The sequence below is a fragment of the Sphaeramia orbicularis genome, chromosome 19 (assembly GCF_902148855.1).
Source record: "Sphaeramia orbicularis chromosome 19, fSphaOr1.1, whole genome shotgun sequence".
Classification (NCBI taxonomy): domain Eukaryota; kingdom Metazoa; phylum Chordata; class Actinopteri; order Kurtiformes; family Apogonidae; genus Sphaeramia; species Sphaeramia orbicularis.
In genome coordinates, this window is record NC_043975.1 from 35,151,675 (window position 1) to 35,173,597 (window position 21,923).

Sequence of the window (21,923 nt, forward strand, 5' to 3'; positions counted from 1 at the left end):
GAGAAGTCATTTTCCGCAGAGCTCACTGATTGCATGACATTTTGTTGATATAGTTTTTTAACAAACTGATTTACATGCTATGTCTTACTCTGCTGGTTTTAGAAAGTAGTAGATGAGGTTATAAGCATGAACACTAAACATGCATACTGTAGATGTCTTGTCAGCTTGAGCTTCTTTTTCAGTTCCATCTGTTCAGGGGAGAAAGCTGGTGGTGCACTGTTCATTTTTCATCTTGACTACGTTATATAATAAGTCTCTAGCAAATGTAAGACCAAGTACAAATTTGTAACATAGCTCAGTTTTTTAGTATAACGTCAAGAGCATTTAAACAGGAAACAGGTAAACGCTGGCTTCATTTTAGCTGGGGTTTTGCTCTTAAAATATCTGTACACGTATGATTGACTTCACCACAGAGCATACTAGATGGATATTTATATGTGCTGGAAGCTGTATGACTATCACTCTGTGCAAAGAAGCAGTGTGAACTAAGAATGTGCTCGTTCTCAGCTACAAAGCTCTTGTGAGATGGAAATATTTTCAAGTCTTTATATTGTGCAAGAGGAGAAACCTTTAAATGATCTTCTCTATCTGTATCTTGTGACAGTTCCTGTGCAACTGATAGGGATGGATTTTCTTCTTTTTTTTTTTTTAATGTTTCCCTTTTTTTTGATAAGGACTCTAAATATGATCGGGAACAGAGTTATGAGAGATTAGACTTTTAAAAATGAACAAGCTGACCTTAAGATATAAGAGAGTGATTACTGTGAAAGTGTACTTGTTAGGTTTTTTTAAAGGCTGACTGTCATTTGAGGTTCTGTGAACTTCTAATAACAAGTAGTGGACCTGTAATGGAAAAAACCCAGACCTGCAAGCTACTTTTAAAAGAAATTACATGTAAAACAGCATACATTTTAAACATTATCATTTTATTTTTTGGTAGTTATTATGAATGTACATTTCTTTTACACATCTTACACACTGTTTAAAGCAAGATATTCATTTTTACTGATTTAATGTAAATGAAATAGTGGTAAAATAATACTGAGCCCATAAAATAAGTCTCAGAAATATAAGTAGGGCTATCTCCGTTTCTACTTAGGCAATACTCTATGTACAATTTGTTGTAATGCACCTTGACAGAACTTGAAAAATTCTGTGGAAAATGATAGATGCAGTTCATATTTGAGTGACATTTCCTCTGTGAAGACAGCAGGCACACCGACATGCATCACTCACAGGCCAGTTTACCGTCAAAGGATGACAGCGTGATGGCGAAGGCTTGCAGGGCACACATGGGGAAGGTGTAATCCATGGAGAACACGTCCTCCGCTACACGGCCAAACTGCATGACTATGTAATCGTCTGAGACAGAGATCAGCAGGAGGGCGGACAGAAGGGACACGCAAAGTAGTAAAGTAAGAAACATGGAAAAAAGACAGACGTTGGTCTCATGATGGATGAGATACAGACATATGTTACCATTGTCAGGGTGAATGATCTGGAAGTTTTTGACAGAAGCCTGGGTGACACGGCCGTGGAAGTTAAGCACATATGACTGAGTCTGTTCGTTCCAGCTGGGGGATTTATTCACCAGGGTGACCAGTTTGTCTGTGTTACCATTTGCATGACGGGTGAGGAGAGTCTCAAGTTCCTGAAAAAAAAAGTGATATTTTACATTAATCTATGAATTTAGTTTTAATGTTAAAGGTTCAGTGTGTGATTTTTAATAACAACTAATAATGAACTTGCTTTTTGCAACCAGCTAAATACTCTCCATCCTTACTTCATCTGCAATGGACACAAAAAATGACAAAAAAAAAAAAAAAAACTTGAAGTCTCATCTTCCAGCCAGTGTCTGTTTTTTTTTTTTTTTTTTTTTGGTCAATTTTGAGCTTATTATGTCCTCTCCTAACCAACATAGATATTTTTGAAGTGGGTATTTTTCTCCATTTAGAAAGAATTTGGCTCACACAACCTTCTTTTAACGAAATATCACTGTCCACACCGGAACACAAAAGTCATTAACCCTTTACAGGGTACTCATTGAAATACTCTGAAATTCAAATTTTCAACCTTAGTGTGTTATTGGACATTGACATCTACCTCCTCTTGCCATAAAACACCTGAGCAGCATTTGCTAAACATTAAACACATGCAATTAAACAACTGTTATAAGGTCATAAACTGACAAAAATCACTCATATTCACTATTTACAGCTTCAAAATGTCCATAAAATCTCTCTGAATCACTGTATAGTGTTTCTAAAAACCAACATGCTTCTGGACCTCACTGAGGCGCAGGATTAGCCCCATATTTGATGTTTGAGGAAATGACCAAAAATAGTCATTTGCCTGATAAAGGGTTAATGGGACAAACACTTGGACAAACCATTATTTCTGTCAGACTTTAAATTGGGGCTATCACAAGCTTTACACAGTAATACTGAATACAGCAGATGCAGGGGCTTTACTCTGTCATGAAGCTGAGCTGCAATGAGTAGTTGTAGTTATAAACATAAGTTACCAGTAGTTATAAACATAAGTTACCAGTAGTTTTAAACATAAGTTACCAGTAGTTATAAACATAAGTTACCAGTTTTAAGACTCTCAACCCACTAAAGGGGGTATTGTCATCAGCATGTCTACCTGTCTGTCCATCTGTGACACATCTTGTAAACACTTGGAAAAAAAAAACAGCTAGAACCTTGAAATTTTTACCACACATACATCATATATAGAGATTAGACAAGTTCTAAAATGGGTGACCTTGACCTATTTTGTGACCTACTTTTCCAAGGCCAAATATATGAAAACACATAGTATAGTCTACTCCTCCCTTTTAGCACGGCGACTCATTTTTTTTAGATTGGAAGAATGACGAACCCCCTCCTTTGGCAGATGGATATGTGATGTCATATTTTTCCTTAAAATTGAAAACATTAGATACACATTGAATGGATCAATGGGGAATTTTAATGTGGTATGGTATCCTTTTATTTCTTATGTAGAACAGCTGACAATGCACCTTGACTCTGGATAATGTGTGCTGTGTACAAAGTGATTAGGTAACTACATAGTGGAACCCTTTGATTTTTCTTTTCTTTGTTTGTTTTGTGGCGTCTTATACCTCTGCTTTATGTCTCAGTGTTTGTCTTACTTTTTTTTGGATGTTTGAAAGACTTAATAAAAATACATTGATCAAAAAAATGTATGAAAACACCATAACTCCTGTACAACTGCAGATGGAACCTTCTGCATTTGTACAGGAGGGGGCGCTCCTCTGTGTGTGACCCAGCAGATTCAGGTAAAATTCATGAAAATCAACTCTTCACTTCATTCTAATCATATGTTTGCCTGATTTTTCAGACTGAGGGGTTCTTGTTATGCTCTGGTTACTATAGATTTCACCACAATACTAGCACATGTGTCTGGCTCCTTACAGAATCTGTGGTGATTGTGATCGACTGCAGGCCATGCACTGACTAATTCATCCATATGACCTTTATCCTCTTGAGACCGAGCAATGAGTTTCACTGCTTTACTTAAAAAACAAAACAAAGGCTGTTCATTGCAAAGAACATTCCATAAAAAACAAACAAAAAAGTAATATCTGACAAAAAAAAGGTTGCATTTGCTGCTTCCGGTCAAGACAATTATTTAATGTGAAAAAAAGCCATAATTGTTACTTTCCTGGATCTCAGTAGGATATTTAATGTGTGTAGTGGAATTTTAACTTCTTTGTCTACCTCCTTTCTTTGTCTCATGTCCTTCCCCAACACCCCCTACTGTATGTAAATAAGAAGCATCAAAGGAGACTGCGCCAGTTCCTGACTATGTGGAAAACTTTAACTTTCTTTGTCTCATCTCCTTCCCCAACACCCCCTACTGTATGTAAACACAAAATAACAAAAGGTAACTGCATGTTAAAACCCAGGGCTCATCACTCAATCAAAAGGCCCTTTGAAGAGACTGGAGGTGTCACCTGACAGATGGGATCCACTCTATAAGAAGCTCTTGTCAGAAGCTTGAAGTCTTTTCTTCAGAATCGCTGCTGAACTGACCTTTCTTTGCAAAGAAATAAAAACCTTGTTGGCCGGGCAGAAGTCTCTATTTCATTATTCACCAGCAGCAGAGAAAAATTTCCACAACAATGTGTCAGGTGCACGTTTGTTACACAAAGCAACAGTCGGCATTCATGTATTGATGTGTGATGCCATTGTTTTCTAATCTTCTCATTTTCCCTGCCCACACAGATACATACAAACAGGAATCCTAAAAAAATGTGCACTCTGGAAACCAGTTTAAAAAATCCAGGATAAGATGGTAGTGAAGGGAATATTAACTCTGGTCCACACTCAAGCAGAGCAGATGATATAAAAATGCACCTTAATACTTGATGTCTCTTCTGTCTCTTTTTAATGTTGAATATTTCATTTTACCCTGTTTGAGTTATTCATTTATATTGACATACATGATGTTGTTTTATTTCATTCCTTCATTTTTGCATTGATTTTACAGCATCATGTTATGTTATTTCTGCCCTCTCTACTTCGATACATTCAAATTTATTTGGAGCGTCATGTTTTCACGTTTGCTGTACATATCTCTTTTATTGTGTTATGTTGTTTTCTAGGTTTAAAGGTGCTATATAAATAAAATCATTATTATTTTTATAATAATAATAATAATAATAATAATAATAATATGTGCTTGCTATAAAATGGAAAGATTAAAATAGGGAAGAAGCTCATTCTAACCAAGATAAACTCTAATAAAAACATAATCTTGAATATAATATTCCAGATCCTCCCCTAATCTTACACACTGGACTTTTATCTTAAAAATTACAACAGCACAAGATGTGTAAGGTGACAGCCTCTTTGTAAACTTACATTTTTTGGACAAATGGACACTCTTTCATCATCCATCATGCCTGGGATGATCACCGTCATTTTTCTGGGGCCCTTAAAACCCAACACATTCGTCTCCTGAAACACAACAACAAAGTGTTAAAACTTTTATTTTCTAACATAGTGTGTGCGTGTCATTTTGGGGGATAATTTTGATCCATCTTGGACACATTGAAAACAAGCACTCATTTAGTATTTATACATCCATAAGTACATGAAATTTGGTATTTTTCAGCCAAAATCAAAGGTACTGTACGTATGTGTAAATGTGAGCAGAATAAGCTCGGACTCACGTAGCAAATTGCCGCCAGCTCTTGCCGCACTGATTCACACTCTTTGATGAAAGGTTTTTTCTCTGGGTTTTCTCCTCCGTCATAAACTGTGAATTTTGTGCCCAGGACATTGGACCTAAAACAGACTGGTTTCATTAGAGAGGTGATCCTGTTCTCAAAATACAATTCTGGTAGAGTTTCATACTGTCTTCCACATACAATTATTGGAGATAATTCCTTTATCAAAACAGGGGTAGTTGTTTGTTTACGTGCTTACAAACAAACAACTTCCTCTGTCTTGATAAATGAATTATTTACAAAAATACAATTGTTATGAAAACTAACAGCTGTATTTCTATATACTGAATATATCTATGGATGTTTGTGTGGCTATGTTTATCTGTTAACTATCAGTAAAGGTCCTCCCTGTTTTTTCTCCTGTATATTTTAGTTATTGTGTTTTCAGATATGCTTTTCTTTGTTCCCTATAGTGCAGTGGTTTCCAACCTTTTTTGGCTCGTGACCCCATTTTAACATCACAAATTTCTGGTGACCCCAGACATTCAAAACAGAGACTTTTTTTTTTTTGCTAAAATTAGTTGGTTTTTGATCATATAATAGTTCGTTTCACTATGTTGCAAATAAACATTAATTTTAGATGACATTTAGTCTATATAATGTATATTATTACACAAAGTGTACAAAGTGAGAATTTTATTTTCCTTGGATATGTACAGTCAGTCCAGCTTGGATTTACAAGGCTGACAATTAATACTGAACAAACAAGAACTCAAACTATGAATTATGAAAGAGCTGCAGCATCTGAAACCGACCACAATGAACATTTGACAGATAAACAGTACCACAGTGTTTCAGTTTCAGCTTCACAGTTTGTCATGTCTTTTATGTATTGGATTTGTCTCTGTCAACTCACCATATATTTTTATTAGTATTTTCTTCTTTTTTTTTTATCAATTACCAGAAATTTCAGGCGACCCCATTTGAATTCCAGGCAACCCCACATGGGGTCCTGACCCCAAGGTTGAAAAACACTGCTACAGTGTGTTCCCTATAGTGTCTTATTATGCTTTATATATGTCAAATGTTTCTAGTATTTTCTAAAATTGAGTGGAAGCTTAAGCTAAATAAATTAATATTGAATACACAATTTTTTTTTTTGAAAAAATTATTCATTTCTCATTAGATATAAAGTGGTTCATACCTTAATTTTCCTATGTAGCTGCTTGTATCTCTGGACAGATCTGTTGGGTCAGTGGAGATGAGATAGTTGGATGTTTTGCACTTTTTTCTTTTTCTTCCAGCCATTAGAAATACCTGAGGGCAGCACAATAAAGAATATTACAGAACAGAAGAGACCAGTGAGTTGTGATAAATCAGCTAAGGGAAATGGGGTTATAGAGTTAGATCTAAAAACAGTGTGAATGATGTCTGGGTTTTTGATAAAGCGCTGACCCTCTTGCCGTCCCCCTTCTCCATGTGCAGGTAGTACGTCGGGTAAATGCCCTTCTCCATTCCTCTCCTGTCTCTGGTGACTCGACACTGGATCGTTACATCTCTGGGAGCCGGACGCAAGGCAAACTTCTCCAGATCCTCCACTAATATCGGAGATGTTGGCTGAAAGAAAGTTTCACCACCAGAACTTTTATCTATGACAGTAAAATAAAAGCCAGACTCACATACTTTTGTACAGAATTTCAAATTTTCCAGGTGATGTGTGTTTTATTTGTAGTGATTCATTCACTATTTCACAAAAGCATGAAATTGAAGCCACTGCGAAAATGCTTTTACATTTATTCTTTTTTTTTTTTTCTTTTTTTTCTATCAAAGTGCTAAACCACAGATGACAACACAGACAAGCTGACATCCAACCCTGTGTTTTAACAATGACACAATCCACATCCAACATTGTAAGACATTCAGGTGAAAGAGAAGAAGGGGAACAAATCACTGTGGAAAAGACTGTAAAGAATAGGTTAAAAACTACAAACCAACTGAACAAATGGTCCTCTGAAATAAGTAAATTTTTGTATCTGGCAGATTTTAAGCTAAGTTTAAGTTAAATGTTATTCTATATTTTACTGTCATTGGATTGTCAAATTTAATTAAAAAAAAAAAAAAAAAAAAAAAACAGTTTAAGATGTGTAAGCTTTAGGGAGATTTAGGATGATATATTGACAGAAATTGGACATAATATTCATAAAATCACATGAAGATGATAATCATGTTTTCTTAGTTTATAAGAAGCTGTTTATGTTCATTCTGTAGAAGGTTGATCCAATGTTAAAGTACATGACTGTTGCTTACTATGTCTGAATGTGGACCAGAGTTAATATCCTTTAGAATAAAAAGCCCAAACACAAACACTGGTGCTAATAAGGGACTTTAGTGCTAGATCTTACTAAAAGCAAACACCGAACCTTTACACTCTTTACGCTCTCTCTATACAATATGCACACAATAGACAAGATATTTTATAGTCTACCCTAGGTTTTCATATGCTGCATTTTCCATCACACACCAAAAGTGAATTCAGTATTAACTATTCACCTGAACAGTTTAGAATGTTGTATATGCATATATTCAGTCAGACAAAAATAATGTATACACACATTAGGAAAAGAAAAACTTGCATAAATATTTCAATAACAAAATTATTCAGACATCACAAGATTAATACAAGTTACCTTTGGCCTCTACAATTACAAGAGGTGGTCAAAGTGGTGGCCATTGGCTTCCAGACATTTATGTGTACGGCGAACTACTGCTTGGGTAACACAACCCAAAGGTAACTTGTATTAATCAGGTGATGTCTGAATAAATTTGGTATTGAAATATTTATGCAAGTTTTTCTTTTCCTAGTGTGTGTATACATTATTTTTGGCTGACTCTGTATGATAGATATGATGCAAAATGTATAATACGGTTATGTTAAAATGATAAAATGGTAGTCATAATGCATTTTTGGATGACCTGCATTTCTGAAAATATTAAATGTTTCAGGTTATTTTCACATATCACCTGGACTATTACTTGCAATGTCTTACTCTTTCATTCGATTCACTCCCTGATGATGAACTCTTCCTGTAGTTGGAATTGAGGGATGCTAGACTCTGTGTAGACTTCTCCCCTTTGTTTGATTTTTTTTCTTTTTTCTCCTTCTCTGGTATGTCCTCATCTTTGCTCTCATCACTTATTTGGCATCTGGCTGTGGAAATAAAGCATGTGATTCACCGTATTAATCCATATGGTATGTTTTATTCTTAATGGACACAGTGGACAGACACAGACTGTCACTCACATGTGTCGAGTTGCTTTTTTCTCTTGGGTGACGGAGTGGCAGGTCTCTGTGCCCCATCGTCCTCTTCATCGTCACTTGTATTATAATTATTCTTTGGTTGACTTGCCATCTCCTCAACTGATTCTGTCTCTTGAGCTGAAGCTTCTGATAAGGACTTCTCTGCAAAGGAGGACACACTTTAATGCTGTGTAGTAAAAACAATATTATACACTAGGAACTTGAATTCCTAGAAAAGTTGCCTATTTTGTCTGATTTTCAATTTGAAAAAACTGCATTTGAAGAATATATACTTGACTTTGACATTTCGGCTAATATACAGCTAGATTTAACAAACCTAAAACAATGGTTTGCATAATATCCCAGCAATGCAACAAGGTGACTTATTTTAAAGTAAATTCACTTGCACAATTCCTCAAGTTAAGTATATTAAGGTCTGCTAAATTTGATTAAATTCAGGGATGTTGGGTTAAATCCACTTTAAGATGATTAAATCCCAATCATCTTATCTTTACTTAGCTTAAGTTCTTTAAACTAGAATAAAAGTGTATCCATTAACTGACTTTTATACAGGTTTTATGAACTAAAACCAATTTGTTTACCCCTTCAACAGATCATTATGCTTTGTGCAGTTTGTTTATATTGTATACAGTACATGGTTAATCATGACATTCTTTACTGTTACAAAGTAAACTACACTGATCTTACTTTTACGTTCTTGTTTTTGTGCCTTGTTCGTCTTCTGTGTGTCTTCAGATTCTTTAATTTTGTCCTTCTTTGTTTTTTTCCCTTTTTTGTCTTTATCCTTGACTTTCTCTGTTTCCTCAGTTTCTTCTGTGGCTGAAAAAAAAAGCAGCGGCCTGATGATCAGTAATTTTTTAAAGCAAAGTTTTAAATATGGTAAACACATTCCTCCATACATATCTAAACTATTAAATAACTAGACTTCACTGGACCTTCTACCATAAATTTCCATATTACAGCATCAGAGTGAATAAGAAATAAAAAAAGAAATGGTGATCTCTGTATATTCTTACGTTTGGCTTTTTCTTTTTTCAAATCTTTCTTCTTTGTCTTTTTTCCCTCCGGTGGAAAATCATTCTCTATTTCATGCTTTGGGTCAACCTCCTTGTCAATCTCCAAGTCCATTGTGTTGGGTGTCCTAGGTTTCTCTGGAGGCATCTCATCTGGTGGTACGGGTGATGTGATGTCACATTCACCCAGTGTGATTTCATCCACTGGGTTGTCATGAGCATGTTCAACTTGATCTACAGTAAAAAAAAAACAGTGTTGGTAAAACTCTGTGGAGTTAGATCTATATTCCCCCCATTTTTTAAACTCACCAGTCAGAGAAGTGTTGCTCAGGGATTGACTGATCAACAGAGGTGTCTCATCAGAATTTGCTTTGTGCTTTCGGTTCTTTTGGCGAGTATCCCGATTAGCCACCACCATTTGAGTATCAGTCCTCTTCTTCTGCTGTCTTTTGATTAAAAGAGTCCGCTGTAGGGAAATGAAACATTTTGTCTTTATGTTTGTGTTCCTTACACTCTATAGAAGTTGATAATGCTATGCACTTAACCCATAAAGACCCAAACATCCACCAGCGACCAACACCATCTACTGATGAACATGTTTAATACCTGTTGATCCACTATTCCTATCAATACATGTAAATAATTGGTGTAAAATGCAGTTCGTCTTCTTTTCATGGTCATCAGATATGACCCATTTGGACATTCAGAGGCTTAATAGTTACCGTGGAAACACTGTCATCTTCTACAACATTGATTCACCAATAAAACCCATGGAGTTTGATCAATGACAGTGGATGGAGACACTTGTTTTATGTTCAGTTAATGATATATTTTACTGAAATAGTCACTTTTTCTTCACTTTTCTCTGTTTTTGATATATTAACCCTCTTTTATGAACATCTACATGATCAGTGAATTAAATATAGGAATACCAGATTTTCACATGAAAATAAAAACTACAGAGCATAATATTATGAAAAAAAAAATTGGTAAACCAATTAAGCAAGGTTAAAAATAGAGGGAAAATTCATTTGGGAACTGCCACAAAATTAGCTCTGGGTCTTTATGGGTTAAAGGCACTTGCTCCAATAAGGACTTTCTTAACATGCGAAGTTATGATGATAAATCTTTGTCCTTATTTATGTATCCTTTTTACATAAATTAATCATCTTTCCTACTTAATGTCTGTTCAACCAAGACAGAATAGGCCAAGAATCTCGTTTATAACAGTATCCTGGACAAGACAGCCAATAGAACAGTTCACAAGGTATCAGACAAGGTTGCAGCCATACATGCATCCATACAAACCCATAAGAGCTTACAGAATTGTACAATGTTAAGTGCAATTAACAAATATCTGTGAGAACTGTCATTTTCAGCTGTCAAACGTCACTTAAATTCACAAATGTGTTTACCAGTTCAAAACACAGGAAAAAGCCACCTTAAACAGCAATTTTTTCTGTCCAGTACAGTCCAATTTTTAACATTAGTTTGTATGAAAAGTATATTTTAGATTTATCAGGGATACTTCAGATATGTGTTTGTATGTTGTAATTGTATGTAATTAATTACATTGTAAATTATACATAATCATTAACATTAAATTAGGATTAGGAACATCTACTAATTTAGCAACGCAATGAAAATCTAGTAATCTTACTGGTTTGGGGTATTTGCTGAATTTAAGCTGCATTGGCTCTAAACTGCATGACAACAGGTGGTTTAGACACAAGTATTCTCACCTCATCACAGTCAATAAAACACACTTCTTTGACAGTGACATCTATTTGTAGATCTCTGTCTATGTTTCACCATTATTATAGACTATAATTATTACATTTTTCATCTACAGACTGTTATTTAAAGAGAACAGAACAGAGGAGAACATAACAGAGACAAAAACATCTGACTATCCTGCTTGAATCTAAAGTCTAATTTGTCTAATTTAAATAAAACAATCTGAATCTTTCTTTCTTTCTTTTACCTGATTATCCAGTTTCTGTTGCCGAATATCAGGGTCTTCCATGTTTAAAGGAACAATAACAGTTGCTGCCAATAACAAAATTCAGTGTTTGAAATAAAAAAAATAAAAATAAAACAATGGAAATAGAGAAAGAATTATTCAATAAGAGGATTGATTTTTTTGTCCCAAAGAAAAAGGACAGTAATTAAATGTACTAGAGGCTGTCTGACTGCACCACTCTGGTCCAACTGATGGTCTGTCCACCTGCATGCAGCAGAAGGCAAAGTGGATTAAAGGGGGATAATGTTCTTAAACTCCACTGCACAGCTCAGTCAGTATGGACAGGCAGTCAGGGGGACAAGGCCAGCCTTCCAGGACTGCTTTTTGGATGTGTACTACTGCCCAGGGAATTTCACAGCTGAAACGTAATAAACCAAAAAGTGCAGATGATATCATTGTCATATCAGCCCATTTACCGCAGGTTAGCGCTACTTACCACTATGGAGACCACAGACAGTCCGTGGCGCAAAAAGTGAAATGTTGTTGTCATCTCATACTACTCTAAATATCCCGCGAAAAACCCGGATTTGCCCTAGAACACACCTCCGTGTTCTTACTGTCTACAGTCACATTAACATGCCTCCAGGGGACTAATTACAACAATCACAAACATTCTAGAATAGCTAAACAAAACGTTCCATAGTTCTTATTAGCCGTAAAGGTTGATGTCGTTGCCATGGAGACAGCAGCCGTTGCTGTTGGTATAGCAACAACTCTGCACCTTTAATCACAAAATAATGTTGTTGTTTTTTCTATTTTGTTATTTTTTTATTACGCTTCATGCACATATTAATTAAAAAAAAAACTCTTTAAAAATAATTAAATAGCCTGATATAGATAACCATTAGTAACGGTCTATAAAAACATAAATAAAAACGTCTAGAAGTGACTGTTTGTGTTACGACATTGTTTTTTCGAACTTACTAAAGCCAGTATTTATTTTACGTTCTGTAACTTCAGAGTTGTTTCTTTCTGTTATTCGGTTCAACGTTAAACCGGAAACGCAAGAGAACTTGGAATTGCTGTTGCTAGGATACGTAGATGCGGTGAAACAGGAAATGATCCTGTCGAATGTCGAAAACATCTATTCTTGGTAATTAAACAACCCAAAAGATTGATATTTTATTGAATTTTGCTAGAAAAAAAGTGTTGCATGTTTTCTGAATAATAATAATGTTTAACCAATTGCATTTTTTTTTTTTTTTGGGGGAGAGAAAATCTCCAGGTTGCTCAATTCACGACTCCACCGTTAAGGGGAAGACACAGATGGATATAACATTAAAAGTAGGCTACAAGTTCATTCAGTAGTTAGAAAGCTCACCTTATACTAGCTTTACCATGAAGTCTAACGTTAAAGTGCCTTAAACTACTACTACAACTGCATTTGAATAGAGTTTTTATTCTTTTAAGCTTAAAGTATATATGTTTTATCTACTTATCTGTTTATCTGTTTTATATATTTATCTGATTTTGTTTTGTTTGTTTGCTTGTTTTTCTCATGCCTATACTTTTTATTGCTTCTGCTGAAATGCTTTTAATGTTTTATGTAAAGCACTTTGAATTGTCTTGTACATGAAATGTGCTATATAAATAAAGCCTGCCTTGCCTTGCCTTAAACTATGCCCATATTGTTTTCTAGGAATCACAAGCCCCGAAAGCTAAAGTAATGCTATGGTAAGAACTGTATTCATAAACCAGATGACCTGAATTCACCCAAAATGTCTAACCTTAAACAATTTCCTTCTGTTTTTAGGACAGATGTAAGCTATCATGACATGGATGAGATCGACAAACTTCAGTCCACTCCAGATCTGGAAAGGTGTCTCACCCAATTCATGACCAGAACCAAGTGCATCTATTTAATCTATACCTCCAGTTACATGTTTCCCCTCACATGTCTTTGCATCTGTCACAGTGCTTTATGCAGTTTATTTCAAGTTGACCTCCCTGAACCAAAAAGAGGAGTTCTGTTGGAGCTGTATGTCCAAACTGTACTTTTTTGCAGAGAGCACAGTTTTAAAAAGGAACAAACTTCTGCTCTCCTGTCCATCATTAAGTCCATTCATGAGGCAAATGTGGGTAAGTAGAGTCTGTAAAGTAGTAATGAGCAGTTTAATCCTTTAAATGTTTTATTCTTTTATGTATTTGTTTGGTTTTTTTTATTTGTTTGCTTGCTTGCTTGTATTTATTAGCTTTATTTATTTTTTGATATTATATTAACACTTGATTCTCTCTTGCAGGAACTCCCCTCAACATCGAGCAGTGTTATAAATACTGCAATGAGCTCTTGCTTTGTCACTCAGTTAGGGTGAGTAAATCGAACGAATGAAGTCTGCTCTTTTTCTGTATGATTTTCAACACATATAATATTCCTTCATTGTAATCTGTCTGCTTTTCACATTCCTGTGCCTTTGTCCACTACAGCGACCTCCCTTTAGTGTAAGCCTTTTCAGCTCTGAGGAAGTGACACATGTCTTGAAGTACATCCACAACAACTATATGAGACACTATAAACTCTATAAATATATTTTTACTCCACAGGTAAGAATGGAAAAATAAAACTATTTTATACAAACTAGAATATAAGCAAGTTCCTCTGTTATTTCATGGCATTCCTGCTTGGAACCAGAGGGGAAATGGACAGAATCATCAACGTCTGAGAAGTTTTTTCTCCTGTTCTCTTATCATTCATAGCAAAAACTTGATCTATCTTTGACTTACACTGGGATTCCAGATGACGATGAACAAACTTTGGAGGATTTTGTTGTTCCAGGTAATAACAATAGCAAATTTACAATTTTGGCTTGCGATAACATAAATAATCTTGTTACCTATAAGAGTCATTTAAAAAGAAATTGATTGATCTCTTCCAAAACTGCAAATGTAATTATCTTGTAATAGATATGATGCTCAACATCTTTGTGGTAAAACATTTTATTCTATGTCAGAGTTTTCAAATATCCAAATCTATTAACATTAATAATTATAATGATGGATCAAATCATTATTTGTTTGAGATTTCTGATCTAGAATAAGACTGAAGACTTTTAAAGTGTTCTTTATGGTCAGTCAAGTGGAAGAAATATAAACGCAAGAGATTCATAACAATCATTATAATGAAATACTGGATCAATATCAAAGCGTGTAAGACAAAAATTAAGGAAAACAAAACATCCTTGGGGTCTTAGCAGATGCAAGAAAAATCCATCAGTATCACTAATGTATATTAATTATCCTGATATAGGATTATATCACAATAATAATTTTTTTTATCATTTTATTGCCCATTTTTACTCAAATGTTTATGGCTCTACAAAAATAAAAATGATGTCTCCATTCTTCTGTTTATTTATCAAATCTTATAGATGTGTTCACATTTTCTGGTTTTATCCAATGATCTGAGTTATTTTGAAGATATGGTGTCCAGATTTCTAAAAGACAGAATATATACCTGCTTTTTTTTCTGTTTTCTGCAGCAGATGATAAAAAGGTGTTGGAAGAAGTAGATCCTAGGTCTCCTGAAATGCAGGAATCATCAGCAGAGCCAACAGGGGCCACACTCGGTAGGAACAACTATTCACACAACTGGGTGTATTTTATCTAAGTTAAATATACACAAAGATAAAGTGTTTAATGATTTCATCTCATTTCCAGCTTCAAACTCAGAACTGAAAGCACTGATACAGCAAGAAGTCAGAGAGCAGATGATGATTATGTCTGGACAACTAGACCAGCGAATGAAGGACAACCAGAGGGTCAAAAAATAAGTTTGTCATGTTTTGCATTCAAACAGGCATTCAATTCAGACAAAATAAAGACATTCTAATATATTCTGACTAATATTTGTTTTATTGTCAAGGAAATCCTTTTCTTCATGTACAATGTATATATACATTTGTAAAATTACAGTACATTTCTAAGACAGGCACTTTCACAAGAAGTGCTCGAAAGAATGAATTAAGTAGGGAATGCACAGCAATGCTATTTTTTTATACGTAATAATGACAAACAGTCTTTACAGTTAGTGTGTGTGGACTTCCATATACGGAATGTCTGCATGCATGACAACTAAAAGTATATCTTGATACAAAACTGAATTTTTCACACATGTCCTCTGATACTGATGTATTTATTCAATACGTATATGAATTTATGTTTAAAATATGTCATCACAGTGCATTAATACCCACTCCAGTCACACAGTGCTTTAAAATGTAACATATCCTCAGTTATAACTGAGAATGAGCAGATAAAATTCTAGAAATATAAAAGAAATGTATGTACCTAGGTTACATGTTGTTTGTCAAGTGATTGTGCAATGAGTCCTATGTGAAAGTGCCACTGCAAACATGTTGACATGAAGACTTTCAAACCACAAACTAGGATCAAAAGGCAGATAAGGACTATAACGTTGTGCATGCTTATCTTAAAATTGCAGAGCCACTGTGCGCATTAAGGCACAGAAACATCCTGGTCCCTGAATTTTCTAACATACATTAGTTTGATGAGACAAACACGGACAGGACGTTACATGCAGATTAAATTAAAATCAACAATATTAGGAATGAGGTGGACGTTTTAAGTTTCAAAGTCTTCCAGGCCCAGCAGCATGATCTTAGCTGTGTTCTGAAAGAGGGCGGCCCGGTTCTGCTGTTCGCCTTTCTTTACCCAGTGCCCATAGATCCGGAAAGCACAGCCATCAATGAGTTTGCGGACGCCACGAAGGGAATAAGGATCTCTGGCTAGCACCTCCCGGGTTAGCGGCCGGACTCTGCGGTAACGGCTGTACATGCGGATACAGGCCTGCACAGTGACTATCAACACCTGAGGAGACAACAAAGGGAAGGGAATGAGACCCTTTGTGAGTGTGATGCCCACCGCCATGAGAAAAGCAAAGTCCAGATTATGTCTCACCCTAAAAGATTTTCTGGGGCTGAACAGGCGTACATCTTCCCTCTGATACTGTCTGAAGAAGGAATGTGCCAAGGCTTGCTCGGCTGTCAGACGGGTGGCCGGGTCCACCACCAGCAGCCTGGATATCTGAGCACCAAAACAGAAAACAGAAAATAAACGAAACACATCATCCCTGCTCAGACCTTGCATTAACATCTGTCATGTGATATCTGAATACCAGTGTCTCGCTCTAACTGCATGTGTTCACACCTGATCTGATTTTATTTTCCCACTTGACAAGCATATAAACGACAAAGCTTGCATTCAATTCATTTCAATAGACTGAATGTTTCTTTGCAGTTTAAGCTGCTTGAAGGCCACTGGTGGCAGCTTTTAAGGTGCAAAGTTTTCTGCCTATTACTAATTATCTAAGGTGACACCATGAATAAATCACTACACCTTAACTATCAACTATCTATTTGTTTTTAATGGCTCTCTTCCATGACATATCCTGTACTGATTGAATCTTCTATCCCCTAAAACACAGGTGTCAAACATGCGGCCTGGGGGCCAAATCCGGCCCGCCAAAGGGTCCAGTCCGGCCCTTGGGATGAATCTGTGAAATGCAAAAATGACACTAAGAAATTGACAGTCCTTTTAGTTCAGGTTCCACATTCAGACCAATTCAATCTCAAGTGAAATACAATCATAATAACATATAAATAATGACAACTCCAAATTTTTCTCTGTAAATGTAAATATTTTCATGTATTTACACTAAAACAAAGTACAATTTCACAAAAAATGTGAATAACCTGAACAAATATGAACAACCTGAAATGTCTTAAGAGAAATAAGTACAATTTTAACAAGATTCTACCTGTTAGTAAATGTTTTATGTGTTTGTAGATCCACTGTGATCTCTACATTCAAATGTACATGTGTAAACGATAAACTGAAACATAATATTGTTAAAATTGCACTTCTTTTTTCAGGTTCATTCATGATATTCACATCTTTTGAAAGGATAGTTTGTAAACCTTTTCATAATGTAAATTTACTCTTTTCACTCTAAAACATATAGAGAAAAGTTTGGAGCTGACATTATTTATATATTATTATGTTATTATTTTACTAGTCCGGCCCACTTCAGATCAAATTTAGCTGAATGTGGCCCCTGAACTAAAATGAGTTTGACACCCCTGCCCTACAACATTGATAGTTTTCAGGGTGTCTCAAAAAAGTGTTCCAAGTTTTAGACACCCTGCATTTCCTAAATACTGTTCAGGCGCTGCACATATTTAGCACTTAAAGCAAATCTTTAAGGCTGTTTGAAAATTTAAGATGCATTTGGCAAATTAGAGAGAACACGTCAGATAGGCAGTCCTTCATTGCATCCCAAGATACATGCCTTTTCAGACTATTAGAAAAATGTGGCCAATGTTTTGCAGACACTGTTCAAACTGTCTGCATGTGACTGCACTTGCCAGAATGGATGTTAACACAAGATCTGAACATACCAACACCAATTTATATACTATTAGTAATAGAAAAGACTGATACATTTGGAAACTAGACACCAATAGAAACCCTAAAAAGATTTACTAAAAAGATTCCTTATGACTTAATCGTGCTGCACACTGTGACACTGAATGTTCATCGTTGAGAACATTATTGTAAACTAACCACAAGGTTTATTAAAAACCACAGAATATCAGCTTACCAGATCTTTCACAGTGTCAGACCTATCATCCCACTCAGGGGAGCTGAACTGATAGCGACCTTCCATAATCATTCTCAGCATTAGCATCTGTTTACGATGCCAGAATGGTGGTGAACCAGCCAGTAATGTGAAGAGAATCACTCCACATGCCCATCTAAATGACACACGACAGACACGAGGAACAATACAAACAAATCACAATTAGACAGAAATATGAGGTCAAAACCCACAATCACAGTGTTTACATAAAATATTAAAACACTGATATACATATTACTTCTGGTGAATGTTACGAACAAACTAAAAAGACTTACAGATCAACCTCTTTGCCATAGCCTTGGTGTGTTTCATCCATTGAGCATTTCAGTATTTCAGGGGCCAAATAACCAGGGGTCCCACAGAGCTCTAATCATAACAAAAGACAGTGGAAGTGATGAAACAAATAGCGAACACTGATCTCCAGTCGTCTGTGTCACTAAAAGTACCTCTAAGTTTCTCGCCAGGCTGTAGCTGCACTGAAAATCCAAAGTCAGACAGTTTGATGTGTCCCTGATCATCCAGGAGAATGTTTTCAGGTTTCAGGTCACGGTGGATGATGTTAAGGGAGTGAAGGTATTGAACAGCCTCCAGCAGAGCTCGCATCATACTCCTGTGGAGAAAAATTCATATATTCTACATTACTTAAGGTCAGTTTTCAATTTTACTTCTTTCTAATGACTTTCATTTCAAAGCAACAGTAGATGATTTAGCTTTAATGTCAAGATCAACAAACAAAGAATGTACCAAACAAACTGACCAGTAAGACTGTAGCGGTTATTTTAAAATTATTCATCATTATTCTTTCTTTTGAAAGACTGTCCATGTAAATACTCTGTTATTAATTACATAACTATGTTATAAGGGATACTCTTTTGTGGAACAGATTTTAGCATCTGTGTCAGTGCCTTTGACCCCAACAGTGATGAAGACTTGGACTAGGTCCCTGAGTACCATTAATGGAAGCTCACTGCTCCTAATGTGCTGATGCTAATGCTAATCATGAATACTAATGCTTAGTCCTGCATGTATTACAATGGGTTAAATGTAGATAGAATTTCCCTATGGGGACAATAAAGTGAGTTTACTTTTAACCTTTTATTACGAGGGGGGGGGGCACAGATCTGTCTTGGCGGAGGTCTGCGCTCTCCAAGTGCTTTTCTTGTTCTACATATAAACTGCATACTTTGCAGGGAGAACTGACAACGCCCTCTCCACCCTACAAGATTCTTCTTTCAAATGAATCACATTTTTGAGTGGCTATAGATGCCTGGAAAGTCACAAAACTATGCACATACAGCAGAAATTGTGAAAATTACTACACTGATAGCATGAAAAATGGATCAAAAGCAAGCTGTTAAAATTATTAATTATTATTAATTTATATAAATGTATGAAAATAAATTAAGGGTCTGAATGAGGATGGTCCAAATTTGACACACATGTACCGAAACAGTCTCTTTGATCCATACCCTAAACCCAACTGTAAATCAGACATTTTGGTTCGAAATGTGCAAAAATGCAAGAGCACAATCATCTCTGCTTGCAGCTTTAATTTACTCAGTACTCTGTGTGTGACATAAATAAAATCAATATGCTGATGCTGAAGCTTACCTTGTCTCCTTCTCATTCAGAGTAACTTTTCAGTGAGGTAGTCAAACAGTTCTCCTCGTCTCATGCTGACAACAAAAGATAAATACCATATAAAAACTGCTGAATGAACATAAACATTCATAACAAAAGGACATATTAGAACAACATTTATTTTCTTATAGTTCGTCTCCATACTCACAGGTCAAAAACCAAAAATATGAAGGTTGCTGACTCATAGGAATCAATAAGAGTGACTAAAGAGAGTCAAAAGAACATAAACACTTCCATTACTACTGAGTTTTCTGCATGAAACGATAAGTCATTATAATCAAAGAGAGCCTCACATACTTATTGAGGAGTGTCCTTTCACCATGTTGAGGACTTGAATCTCCTTCAGTGTAGAGGTTTTCACCTCCTCCAGCTGCTGGGCGGTCATCTTCTCCGCTGTGATCTCAATAATCTTAACCGCCAGCTCCTGCCCTGTGTGTCTGTGCACACACCTGCGCACAACACTGCTCACCCCCCTGAAATACAACCAACATGGAATACAGCACAGGATCAACAAAGAGACACTTCAAGGATTATATCTAATTAGGTTATTGCGTTGGACTTACCTGCCAATCACCTCTTTAGGGTCATATTTCTGGTAAAACTCTTTGGCCCCCACCCAGTCTGGTAATTCATCCCCAACGACAATATCTTTAGTCATAGTGACAGCATATAAATCTGTAACAACAACACAGTTTCGGTCATACTTTGTAAAATGCTGCATGGCCTGTCGAACAGAGGGGAAACTCTTGACTTAAAAGTTGAAATACTGCATTCCAAACCTCACATAGGTAGGAGAAGGCATGTATGTATAATCAATAAGATGACCTCAGTGTATGAAAAGTCAAAGGTCACACTGTACATGAAAATGGTCATGACCAGGGTCTTACTATTATACATTACATTTTAGGATTCTACTGCATTATTATGTAAATTGATATTTTACTGTTGTACAGAAGATATTACTTGTGTTAATTTTAACTCCCCTACATACTATTAGGCTATTTAATCTACAGAAATGTATCATAATCTAAAGGACTGTCACATTTGCAGTGTCACTGACCTGTGAGAACCATGTATTGCGAAATGTCAGCTTTTCATACATTCAGCAAACAAAGGCCTGCTTAAAGCTTTGGTACAATGCCTTTTCATAGTTTATAGATAGTCTAAGAGGGGTTTACTTAGCTTTATTTTAATCAGTTCGAGAAAGACAAGGATATAATATGTAATCCAACAGTTTCACAAACAATCCAATTGAACACATTAGGAGTTGTGTGGTTTTCACTAAACAGGAAGGGCATTCAAAACTAAAGTTGAGTACAAATTCCAAAATACTGTATTAAAATCTAAGATACAGTGGAGTAAAAGTTTAAAGTTGCGTACATAAGTCAGCCAAGTGCCTGTAATTTGCAGTTTTTCGTACAGCTGAGTAAAAGTGCAGTTCTTGGTTACATTCCTCCACTGCTGTCTAATAACAGGAACCTCTGTAACTCTTAACAAGGAAGTATCTCTTTTTGCTCTTATTTCAGTCTACATAGTCAGGTTTAATCGCAGGTATTCTGTGATTTAACTACTAAATCCACTACTCTTTTCTATTAACTGTAATGTTCAAATTTGTCCTTGGTGCATCACACTGACGTTAGCTTGCTAGGTGTTGACTTTGGCCTCTGTAGAGCTGCAGGTTCACCGACTGAACGGACGGAAGTTACTCACAATATATGCAACAGATCGAAGATCAGACGGAAGAACAGGATTATTTTTACAATTCCATCTCAGCTCGACGGGACTAATGTGAAGTCACATCTGTATGAGATTCAGCGGCAACAACAGCAGCATCAGCGGCGGTGCTGACAGTAGTTAGCTTACGTCTGAACATTGTTTACATTCCGCTCATATCCCTGTCACATAGTGTACCGGTGCTGCCTCCATGAGGTCGGAGTGAGTATTGCAGGTAAGACGAACTTTCTTTTCATTCTTTAGCGGAACTGCATGGAATCTCTAATATTGATCCTAAAGATACATCACATTAATTAAAATTTGTGTAACTGTATTGCAATAATACAAATACATCATCA

The 21,923-nt window shown here is 35.9% G+C and overlaps 3 protein-coding genes across 3 annotated transcripts; 1 reads left to right on the forward strand and 2 right to left on the reverse strand.

Annotated features, from left to right (window-relative positions):
- Positions 1 to 905: 905 nt before the first annotated feature.
- LOC115410423 (tubby protein homolog) lies at positions 906 to 11,771 on the reverse strand. The gene is made up of 12 exons (XM_030122069.1): positions 11,517 to 11,771; positions 9,842 to 9,998; positions 9,536 to 9,766; positions 9,207 to 9,338; positions 8,502 to 8,660; positions 8,248 to 8,408; positions 6,656 to 6,817; positions 6,405 to 6,517; positions 5,204 to 5,318; positions 4,893 to 4,988; positions 1,480 to 1,651; positions 906 to 1,362 (listed from the first exon to the last, which is right to left on the reverse strand). The coding sequence occupies exons 1-12, from the start codon at positions 11,556 to 11,558 to the stop codon at positions 1,229 to 1,231; spliced, it is 1,674 nt and encodes a 557-aa protein (XP_029977929.1). The 5' UTR covers positions 11,559 to 11,771; the 3' UTR covers positions 906 to 1,228.
- A 1,026-nt stretch (positions 11,772 to 12,797) lies between these two features.
- On the forward strand, positions 12,798 to 15,641 carry cfap119 (cilia and flagella associated protein 119). The gene is made up of 10 exons (XM_030163262.1): positions 12,798 to 12,839; positions 13,195 to 13,229; positions 13,309 to 13,374; positions 13,471 to 13,634; positions 13,796 to 13,863; positions 13,980 to 14,096; positions 14,250 to 14,328; positions 14,457 to 14,479; positions 14,983 to 15,118; positions 15,210 to 15,641. The coding sequence occupies exons 1-10, from the start codon at positions 12,822 to 12,824 to the stop codon at positions 15,320 to 15,322; spliced, it is 819 nt and encodes a 272-aa protein (XP_030019122.1). The 5' UTR covers positions 12,798 to 12,821; the 3' UTR covers positions 15,323 to 15,641.
- On the reverse strand, positions 15,389 to 21,743 carry phkg2 (phosphorylase kinase, gamma 2 (testis)). Its single transcript, XM_030122019.1, is given in 11 exon segments — positions 15,389 to 16,379; positions 16,470 to 16,595; positions 18,172 to 18,325; positions 18,486 to 18,576; positions 18,657 to 18,820; positions 19,822 to 19,846; positions 19,849 to 19,886; positions 20,000 to 20,054; positions 20,149 to 20,324; positions 20,415 to 20,526; positions 21,562 to 21,743. Coding segments are annotated over 10 exon segments (1,170 nt in total). The 5' UTR covers positions 20,510 to 20,526; positions 21,562 to 21,743; the 3' UTR covers positions 15,389 to 16,133.
- Between the last annotated feature and the right edge of the window lie 180 nt (positions 21,744 to 21,923).

Bases quoted from the DNA above. Each gene is read 5' to 3' on its own strand.
- LOC115410423 (XM_030122069.1), bottom strand. From the start codon at position 11,558: ATGGAAGACCCTGATATTCGGCAACAGAAACTGGATAATCAG. The intron at 9,767-9,841 runs GTGAGTTTAAAA...TTTTTACTGTAG, and splicing joins GAGCAACACTTCTCTGACTG to ATCAAGTTGAACATGCTCAT. The intron at 8,409-8,501 runs GTGAGTGACAGT...TTATTTCCACAG, and splicing joins AAAAAAGCAACTCGACACAT to CCAGATGCCAAATAAGTGAT.
- cfap119 (XM_030163262.1), top strand. The intron at 14,097-14,249 runs GTAAGAATGGAA...TATCATTCATAG, and splicing joins AATATATTTTTACTCCACAG to CAAAAACTTGATCTATCTTT. The intron at 15,119-15,209 runs GTAGGAACAACT...TCTCATTTCCAG, and splicing joins GCCAACAGGGGCCACACTCG to CTTCAAACTCAGAACTGAAA.